The sequence below is a fragment of the Nerophis lumbriciformis genome, linkage group LG21 (genome assembly GCF_033978685.3).
Source record: "Nerophis lumbriciformis linkage group LG21, RoL_Nlum_v2.1, whole genome shotgun sequence".
In the NCBI taxonomy this organism is placed as follows: Eukaryota; Metazoa; Chordata; class Actinopteri; order Syngnathiformes; family Syngnathidae; genus Nerophis; species Nerophis lumbriciformis.
In genome coordinates this window covers 12,614,950-12,625,000 of record NC_084568.2, presented here as the reverse complement: position 1 = coordinate 12,625,000, position 10,051 = coordinate 12,614,950, and the positions used below count along the sequence as shown (strand labels likewise).

At 41.6% G+C, this 10,051-nt stretch overlaps 2 protein-coding genes across 3 annotated transcripts in view; both read right to left on the bottom strand.

The window, feature by feature from the left end:
* bnipl (BCL2 interacting protein like) overlaps nucleotides 1-2,322 on the bottom strand; it is a 5,188-nt gene extending 2,866 nt beyond the window's left edge. Inside the window, exons 1-2 of one of the 2 annotated variants that reach the window (XM_061983009.2) lie at nucleotides 2,247-2,322; nucleotides 2,089-2,160 (exon numbers count right to left, since the gene is read on the bottom strand). In XM_061983009.2, coding sequence (XP_061838993.1) covers nucleotides 2,089-2,160; nucleotides 2,247-2,260 — 86 coding nt within the window. In that variant the 5' untranslated portion in view covers nucleotides 2,261-2,322. The other variant, XM_061983008.1, reaches the window with a different exon arrangement.
* A 266-nt stretch (nucleotides 2,323-2,588) lies between these two features.
* prune (prune exopolyphosphatase) lies at nucleotides 2,589-9,757 on the bottom strand. Its single transcript, XM_061983012.1, has 9 exons — nucleotides 9,362-9,757; nucleotides 7,612-7,719; nucleotides 7,339-7,541; nucleotides 7,094-7,278; nucleotides 6,858-7,016; nucleotides 6,701-6,792; nucleotides 3,100-3,258; nucleotides 2,941-3,031; nucleotides 2,589-2,878 (listed from the first exon to the last, which is right to left on the bottom strand). Exons 1-9 carry the CDS (start codon nucleotides 9,398-9,400, stop codon nucleotides 2,676-2,678), a joined length of 1,239 nt encoding a protein of 412 aa, XP_061838996.1. The 5' UTR covers nucleotides 9,401-9,757; the 3' UTR covers nucleotides 2,589-2,675.
* Nucleotides 9,758-10,051: the final 294 nt, after the last annotated feature.

Below are 10,051 nucleotides of genomic sequence, written 5' to 3'. Positions count from 1 at the left end.
AGCAGTGCAACTAAGTATTGTAAGTACTGTAGTTTTACAATAATCTTTGAAGTCTTTGACGAAAGCAGTGTAACTATGCAGTGAAACAAGCTGTGTAACTAAGTAGTGTAACCAAGCATTGCAACTAAGCAAAGTAACTAAGTAGTGAAAGAAAGTAGTGTTACTTAGTAGTATAAGTAAGTTGTGTAACTAAGCTGTGTGACCATGTAGTGCAACCAAGCATTGTAACAAAGTAGTATAATTAAGTAGTGTGACAAGTTGTGTAACTAAGTAATGTAACCAAGTATTGTAACTAAGTAGTGTTACTAAGTAGTATAAGTAGTGTAGCTAAGCAGTGTAACTAAGCATCGTAACAAAGTTGTGTAACCAGGTAGTGACAAGCAGTGTAACTAAGCAATGTGAGTAAATAGTGTAAGTGTAAACAAGTAGTGTAACTAAGCGGTGTAACTAGTTAGTCTGAGTAATTAGTGTAACTAAGCACTGTTATTGAGTAGTGTAAATAAGTAAGCAGTCAAACTAGGTAGTGAAAAGTAAGCGGTGTAATTAGGTAATCTAAGTAAGTAATGTAATTTAGTATTGTAATTAGGTAATCCGAGTAAGTACTAGTGTAACTTAATATCATAAGTAAGTAATCTGAGTAGTGTAACTAAGTAGTGTAAGTAAGCATTGTAATTAAGTAATCTAAGTAAGTAGTGTATATAAGAATTGTAATTAAGTAGTGTAACTGTAGTGTAAATAAGTTATCCAAGTATGTAGGGTAACTAAGCAGTGTATTTAGGTCATCTAAGTAATGTAACTAAGCATTGTAATTAAGTAGTCCAAGTAGTGTAACTAATTATTGTAATCAAGCAATCTAACTAAGCAATCTAAGTAGTGTAACTAAGCAGCGTAATTAATTAATCTAAGTAAGCAGTGTAACTAAGTAATCTAAGTAACTAGTGTAACTAAGAAGTGTAATTAAGTTATCTAAGTACCGGTAAGCAGTGTAATTAGGTAATCCAAGTAAGCAGTGTAACTAAACAGTGTAATTAAGTAATCTAAGTAAGTAGTGTATCTAAGCATTGTAATTAAGTAGTGTAACTATGTATTGTAATTGAGTAATCTGAGTAATTAGTGTAATTAAGTCATCTAAGTAAGTAGTGTAACTGTAGTGTAAATAAGTTATCCAAGTATGTAGGGTAACTAAGCAATGTATTTAGGTAATCTAAGTAATGTAACTAAGCACTAATTAAGTAGTCTAAGTAGTGTAACTAATTATTGTAATTAAGCAATCTAACTAAGTAGTGTAACTAAGCAGTGTAATTAAGTAATCTAAGTAAGCAGCATAACTAAGCAATCTAAGTAGTGTAACAAAGCAGCGTAATTAAGTAAGCAGTGTAACTAAGTAATCTAAGTAAGCAGTGTAACCAAGCAGTGTAAATAAGTAATCCAAGTAAGCAGTGTATTTAATTAGTGTAACTAAACCGCGTAATTGAGAAATCTAAGTAAGCAGTGTAACTAAGTAATCTAAGTAAGTAATGTAACTAAGAAGTGTAATTAAGTAATCTAAGTAAGCAGCGTAATTAGGTAATCCAAGTAAGCAGTGTAACTAAGCAGCGTAATTAAGTAATCTAAGTAAGCAGTGTAACTAAGAAATCTAAGTAAGTAGTGTAACTAAGCAGTGTAAATAAGTAATCCAAGTAAGCAGTGTATTTAAGTAGTGTAACTAAACCGCGTAATTGAGTAATCTAAGTATGTAGTGTAACTAAGCAGTGTAAATAAGTAATCCAAGTAAGCAGTGTATTTAAGTAGTGTAACTAAACCGCGTAATTGAGTAATCTAAGTAAGCAGTGTAACTAAGTAATCTAAGTAAGTAGTGTAACTAAGAAGTGTAATTAAGTAATCTAAGTAAGCAGTGTAATTAGGTAATCCAAGTAAGCAGTGTAACTAAGCAGTGTAATTAAGTAATGCAAGTAGTGTAACTCAGCAGTATCATTAAGTAATCCAAGTAAGCAGTGTAACTAAGCAGTGTTATGAAGTAATGTAGCTAAGCATAATGTAGACATGTGGCGTGTAGACAGGTTGTGTAGTACTTGTGTTGTCGCGTACCTGGGGAAGTTGTCACCTTCTTGTCGCAGCTCCAAGTTGACGATGTCATTGTTGTTGTCATGAAGCGATGACCTGTGACCACACACACACAACATCAACAGTGTGCAAGAAAGGTCAGACACACACACACACACACACACACACACACACACACGTACTTGTCAGTGTTCATGATGTTAGCGATGATTGCGACGAGTATGTGACCGTGTGTGTGTGTGTGTGTGTGTGTGTGTGTGTGTTTCCTGTTGTCGTGTGTGCCGACAGGTTTGTCTGCATTACAGAGGACGGCTGCTCTCTGATTGGTCCAAACTCACCTCCTCCATGACTTGTCAAGGTTGGTGTTTGTGTTAAAGGGTGAGAGGGGAGCAGGAGCCTACCCCAGCTGCCGCTAGAAGACAGTGTAAGAACCCACACAAGCAGCAGGACAACATGCGTCACCTTTGAAGTCGTCCATAGATTTAATCTGTAATCATCTCTGACATATTTGAGGTGAAAAGTCAAATATTGTCACATTTTATTCTTGATGGAATTACAAATGTGGACTTGAATTCCAGCAGAGGACAAATGTTTTTAGGACGACGGACAGGTCAAGACCCTCCTCTGTCGGCCATCTTGCTGAACTTCTCCTCCAGAGCACGCTCGCTGATGGCGGGCAGGCCGTGGTCCAGAGGGCAGCCGTCCACCAGGCTGTTTGTGGGCGTGGGCGGCACCAGAGACTCCTCGTCTTCGCGCGCCCTCAGGAAGTCTTTAACGAGGGGTAGCAGCTTCTTGCGGGACGCCAAGGCGTTTCCTTGGGGACACAAAAGCGGTGTGAGCGAGAAGCGGGTCACAGCGCGGCCGGCGCCGCGTTACCTTGGTGATACGCCGTGATGCGAGCATGAGGGCTGCTGATTGGACAGAGGTCGAGGGCGGGGTTTCCCGTCTGCTCCAGGTACTGGCTCACCTGGAAGGAAGCGCAGGGGGGTTGTCGTGACGCGGCAGGTGGAGTAGTTGCCATGGTTACAGCTGTACCTGTTCCCTGTGGGGGGTGCTGTGGCTGAAGAGGGCGAGTTCTCTGATCGGCTCGTTGCCCTCGGTGAAGGAAATGCTCATCATGACGAGCAGCTCAAAACCAAACTTGTGACAGAATTGTGAGAGCTCCGCCTCCAGCTCCGCCCTTTGCAAGAACACCTGACAAACACACTTTTTAGCAACCAGGTGAGTGTCATCACATCAGAGCCCAGTATGGGGAGAGTATGGTCGACTCGGTTTCGAAGCTGGTAGCAAACATGGCGCTCCGTAGTCACATGAGGGGCTTTAGACCAATCAATTAGGAGATCATCTGGCCATACTCTCTCCGGTAGCAAACATGGCGCCCTGTAGTCACATGAGGGGCTTTTGACCAATCGCCATACTCCCTCTGGTAGCAAACATGGCGCCCAGTAGTCACATGAGGGGCTTTTGACCAATCGCCATACTCTCTCTGGTAGCAAATATGGCGCCCTGTAGTCACATGAGGGGCTTTTGACCAATCGCCATACTCTCTCTGGTAGCAAACATGGCGCCCAGTAGTCACATGAGGGGCTTTTGACCAATCAATTAGGAGATCATCTGGCCATACTCTCTCTTGTAGCAAACATGGCGCCCAGTAGTCACATGAGGGGCTTTTGACCAATCGCCATACTCTCTCTGGTAGCAAATATGGCGCCCTGTAGTCACATGAGGGGCTTTTGACCAATCGCCATACTCTCTCTGGTAGGAAACATGGCGCCCAGTAGTCACATGAGGGGCTTTTGACCAATCAATTAGGAGATCATCTGGCCATACTCTCTCTTGTAGCAAACATGGCGCCCAGTAGTCACATGAGGGGCTTTTGACCAATCGCCATACTCTCTCCGGTAGCAAACATGGCGCCCAGTAGTCACATGAGGGGCTTTTGACCAATCGCCATACTCTCTCCGGTAGCAAACATGGCGCCCAGTAGTCACATGAGGGGCTTTTGACCAATCGCCATACTCCCTCTGGTAGCAAACATGGCGCCCAGTGAAAAAAATAAAAAATAAAGTGTGCTTCCAGTTCAAAGATGGCTCACCAGGTCACCTGACCTACTCTCGCTCGGCACACAGATATCAAAACTAATTATGTGAACATGCGTGATTAATTTTTCCCTGTTGAAAAAGATCATTCTGCACCATAAAGGATGCCATGGCGAAAAAAACTTAAATGGTGCCTTTTGGTGATAGTTAGCAGCTTGGTGCCTCATAGCCGGCTAGCTAACGCTTGCTAGCGTGGTAGCATTGCTCCATTTTTACACTTTTTCATACCTGCTTTTTTTACTTTTACTGCTTTTTACACGGGGAGGTAGTGACGAAAAATAACAATACAGGACTCTTTCGAGGCCCTGTAATTGGAATGAGTACACTCTAAATTCTTTGATTTTTCGATGAGGGGCTTTTGACCAATCGCCATACTCTCTCTGGTAGCAAACATGGCGACCCGTAGTCACATGAGGGACTTTTGGCCAACCAATTAAGAGATTGTCTGACCAAACTCTATCTGGTAGCAAACATGGTGCCCTGTAGTCACATGAGGGGCTTTTGACCAATCAATTATAGCAAACATGGCGCCCTGTAGTCACATGAGGGGCTTTTGACCAATCAATTAGGAGATCCTCTGGCTATACTCCCTCTGGTAGCAAACATGGCGCCCCGTAGTCACATGAGGGGCTTTTGACCAATCAATTAGGAGATCGTCTGGCCAAACTCTCTCTGATTGGTCCAAAGCCCCTCATGTGACTACAGGATGCCAACTCTGAAACCAAGTTGTCCATACACTCCGGACAGAGTACGGACAACTCGGTTTCAAAATTGGCCTCAAAATGGCGCCGAGTGGTCTCGTTAGGGGCTTTGGACCGATCATTTAGGAAACTCTCTGGTCATACTCTCTCTGATTGGTCAAAACGTGACTACTCAGAGCCATTTTGAGGCCAACTTTAAAACCGAGTTGTCCGTAGTCTCTCCATACATGGCTCTGCAACACTCTAGAGCAGTGATCCTCAACAGGTGGACCGCGGTCCATGTCCGGACCCAGCGACGTGTCCGTCCGGACCCAGCACGAATTATAATAAAAAAATAAATAAATTTAAAAAAAAATGTTTTTTTTATTATTATAATTATAATTATTATAAAAAAATATAATAATTGTATTTATCTGTGAGTTATCGCTAGCGCAAGTCAACGTTCTTTGTTGTTTTTAGTCAAATATCTCCACGTTTCGTTTACACTTCTCGTGTCTCACTCACTCCGTCTCTCTCTCTCTCTCTCTCTCTCTCTCTCTCTCTCAGAGAGAGAAAGAGAGAGAGACGGAGTGAGAGCGAGAGAACGCCACTCTGATTGGCTAATTCCGGGGTATGGGTTGTCATCTCTTTCACAACGACGCGCTGATAGGCTGTTACCACCTGGGTCATGTGCACAGTGCATGGAACCTTTCGCTGCAGGCACACAGTTGTCTCGTATCGCTACTTCGCTAACTGTTCACTTGTCAGTCACTGAATGTGAATCAAATCACAATGGCATGCTCCAAGTTGGCTCAGGCTGCAGTCACTGAATGTGAATCAAATCACAATGGCATGCTCCAAGTTGGCTCAGGCTGGTAAAAGAAAGGTGGACAGGGAAAACCGACGTTTCAAGGAAGAATGGACAGAGCAATATGTTTTCATCCTACCTACTGCAAGTACCAGACCAATGTGTCTACTATGCAACACTACTGTTGCTCTGGTGAAAAGTGAAAATCTGAAACGTCACTATCTGAAAGAGCACCGCGAATTTGAAGAGACATTTCCTCATGATTCAGAGCTAAGAAAAAAAGAAATCACAAGGCTGAAAAAGCCATATGAAACATCAAGCAAGATTTTTGTTAAATCTATGACACAACAACAAATAGCAACAGAGCAGTAACGTGCGGTGAGGTTGATGGCTGGTGAGGCACTGACTTCAACACAGTCAGATTTACAAACATATGAACCCTAAAGAGTATCTTATTCACCATTTGATTGGCAGCAGTTAACGGGTTATGTTTAAAAGCTCATACCAGCATTCTTCCCTGCTTGGCACTCAGCATCAAGGGTTGGAATTGGGGGTTAAATCACCAAAAATGATTCCCGGGCGCAGCGCCGCTGCTGCCCACTGCTCCCCTCACCTCCCAGGGGGTGATCAAGGGATGGGTCAAATGCAGAGGACACATTTTTTCAAAGTTCTTATTTATTTTTGTTTCAAAGAAAATATTTCATGTATTTTATTGGATATTTATTTTATTTTTGTTAATTTTAAGAAAATGTTAAACTACCTACCTCCTGCTATTATATAAGCTTGACCGATAATAAACGGACCCAGCCTGTTTCAAAAAAACATTTGTGGACCTTCAAGATTTGTACTTGAGGACCCCTGCTCTAGAGCCGTGTATGGAGAGAGTATGGCGAACCCGGTTCCAAAGCAGGTAGCAAACATGGCGCCCTGGCCATTCTCTCGGATTGTTCAAAATCCCCTCACGGGACTACAGTACGCCATGTTTGGTACCAACTAGTTGGCCATACTCTCTCTGTACACGGCTCTGCATGACTCATGTCAGTACTGACCTCTAGTGGAAGGTAGAGGACCGACACGGCGAGGGAGAAACTTCCGGAGAGACTCTTCATGTCCTTCAACAACATTTGTTCCGTGTTGAGACCTGAAGACCACGACGTCGTTAGCGTCGACTTCACAAAACCATCACCTAGTCGTCGGCGGCCTCACCTGACACGTCAAACTTGGCGCTGTGCAGAGCCTTGAAGAGAGCGCCCCGTGGTGGCATGGAGGGGAATCGCGCCTCCAGCGCCGCCGCGTACTGACTGTCTTTGGGCGTCACCTTGCCCGCCGCGGGCGCCATGTTGACACAGTCTGTCAGGATCGTAGCTAAAGCAACAAACCGGCGCTCGTCAAACACATTGCCGCACTCAGGGAATGTGGGCGGGGCCTATCGGTGTGGCTACCGTAGAGAAGCTCGGCGAGCTGCCGGTCGAGGATCTCCGGAGCTTTCTGGATGAGGCGTTCTGTCACTAAGGTGGCGCAGGAGCCCACCATCTCCACGGTAACAGGGCAGGAGGGGCGGGGCTCTCTCTCCAGCAGGTGATGGTCTATCACCTCCACCACCGCCCCCTCCAGGTCACTGTCTGAACTGGAGACGCAAAAGAGACGTGGCTGCTCGACCTCCTAATCCACTTCATCTACAGTTTACCTGGGAAGGATGTTGTGGTCCACCAAGGTGAGGAGGAGCCGCCCAGCTCTTCGGAGAGCTCCCAAGTCCAGCTGGTCCCGGAAGAACAAGAGGTCCGGAGACAATCCGGCCTGACTCAGCAGGAACACATTGTCCGGACGAAGAACCAGGTCGGCCTGACGGATGTTGAGCAGCGGGACGCTGAGCGTCTCGCCCCCGCCCGTCTGTTAAGAGATGCCGTGCGGGCGTTACAGGGCCGAGGGGGCGCTGATGGCTGATCGGACGGCGCCTCACCTTGGACAGGAAGTAGGCATACGCGATGGTTGACACCATGGAATCCAGGTCACAGGCCTCGTTCCCCAGAACCACATGGAACTCCTGTCCCGATGCGTCCGCGTTTGCCTAGAAGAATAAGAGCAGGACTCAAATCATCCAAAGGGAGGGTTTGCTGTTTACTATTAGTTCCAGGTTTGTGCTCTTATTTTGTTACATCTGTTTTCTGTCTGTCAAGCTCTTTTTAAAGAGAAAAATAAACAGATGTACTTCTATATCTTGTATAAAATTGGTACTTTGTGGCACTACTAGCCACTCGCTGGCAACTAGAGCCCCCAAAATAGAGCCTAACATTAAAAACCTAACATGAATAAAATACAGTGTGATTATTATTACAATTTTAATTTTAAACCTGGTACAATGAGTGACTTTTTAAATCCAAACAAAAGTAGTTTAAAAACCTAACATGTATAAAATAAATTGTAATCATTATTAAAGTTTTAATTTTAAACCTGGTACAATGAGTGACTTTTTAAATCCAAACAAAGTAGTTTAAAAACCTAACATGAATAAAATCAATTGTAATTATTATTAAAGTTTTAACTTTAAACCTGGTACAATAAGTGACTTAAAAAAAAAAAAAAAAAGGAGTTTAAAAACCTAACATGAATAAAATAAATTGTAATTATTATTAAAGTTTTAATTTTAAACCTGGTACAATGAGTGACTAAACAAAGTAGTTTAAAAACCTAACATGAATAAAATAAAGTGTAATTATTATTAAAGTTTTAATTTCAAACCTGGTACAATGAGTGACTTTTTAAATCCAAACAAAGTAGTTTAAAAACCTAACATGCATAAAATAAATTGTAATTATTATTAAAGTTTTAATTTTAAACCTGGTACAATGAGTGACTTTTTAAATCCAAACAAAGTAGCTTAAAAACCTAACATGAATAAAATAAATTGTAATGATTATTAAAGTTTTAATTTTAAACCTGGTACAATGAGTGACTTTTTAAATCCAAACAAAGTAGTTTGAAAACCTAAAATGAATAAAATAAATTGTAATTATTATTAACGTTTTAATTTTAAACCTGGTACAATGAGTGACCAAACAAAGTAGTTTAAAAACCTAACATGAACAAAATAAAGTGTAATTATTATTAAAGTTTTAATTTCAAACCTGGTACAATGAGTGACTTTTTAAATCCAAACAAAGTAGTTTAAAAACCTAACATGCATAAAATCAATTGTAATTATTATTAAAGTTTTAATTTTAAACCTGGTACAATGAGTGACTTTTTTAAAATCCAAACAAAGTAGTTTAAAAACCTAACATGCATAAAATCAATTGTAATTATTATTAAAGTTTTAATTTTAAACCTGGTACAATGAGTGACTTTTTTAAAATCCAAACAAAGTAGTTGAAAAACCTAACATGAATAAAATAAATTGTAATGATTATTAAAGTTTGAATTTTAAACCCGGTACAATGAGTGACTTTTTTCAATCCAAACAAAGTAGTTTTCCTATTTGTGACAATAAAAGAATGATAAAGAAAGATTTGAAGTTTCCCTGACACACGCAGACATCTTGCCAGACTCCCTTTAGTTGACGCATCACTGACATCTAGTGGCAAATCTAAGTAGTACACATTTCAGCTCGAACAACGACACTTTTCTTTTGGAGAGATCGCAAGAGTGTGTGTTTATGCGCGTGTGTGTGTGTCTACGTGTGCGTGTGCGTGTATTTTATGCGTGTATTTTACCTTGACTGCTGCGTGGCAACTCGACAGAAACTCCTCCATGCTCGCTAACCCTGCTAGCTGCTTATTGCTAGCTGCTAAGTGCTAGCTGCAAAGCCGTTGACGGTTCCGGTCAAGTGAGCTGTGCGCGCGCGTGTGTGTGTGTGTGTGTGTGTGTGTGTGTGTGTGAAAGGTCACGTTGCCTTCACGGGCCAGTCAGTGTATGATTTGGTCATTGAATTTTTGTTCTCTTTTTTTTGGTGCACTAGCACTAACTACATTTTTTAAAAAAAACGATTTGATTTTCCATTTTATATTTCATAAAACGACAATTAAAATCCCCACTGGAAATATGTGACGTAGCGTTATGTAATTGTATGCATGTTCGAAATAGACTAATACACTACCAGTAAACAAAAACAGACCCAAACGGATGTTTGTTCATTTGCAGTCACCGGAAATTTTTAATTTCAAAGTAAAAGCGGGGATATTTACTTCGGTCCCCGTGTGACCGTTGTGACTGCGGCTAAAAATCCATTAGGAACCCTACATGAAAAAATATTTTCAAACAAGGAAATACATCAACAAAAAACTTCTACGCACATAAAACAGAAACTGAAAAACGGACCAAAGCATATGTTTTTTTTTGAAAATGTAATTTTTTTTATAGATTGTATGCAGTCTGTTGTTGTATTCCATAATTTGAGTGTGCAT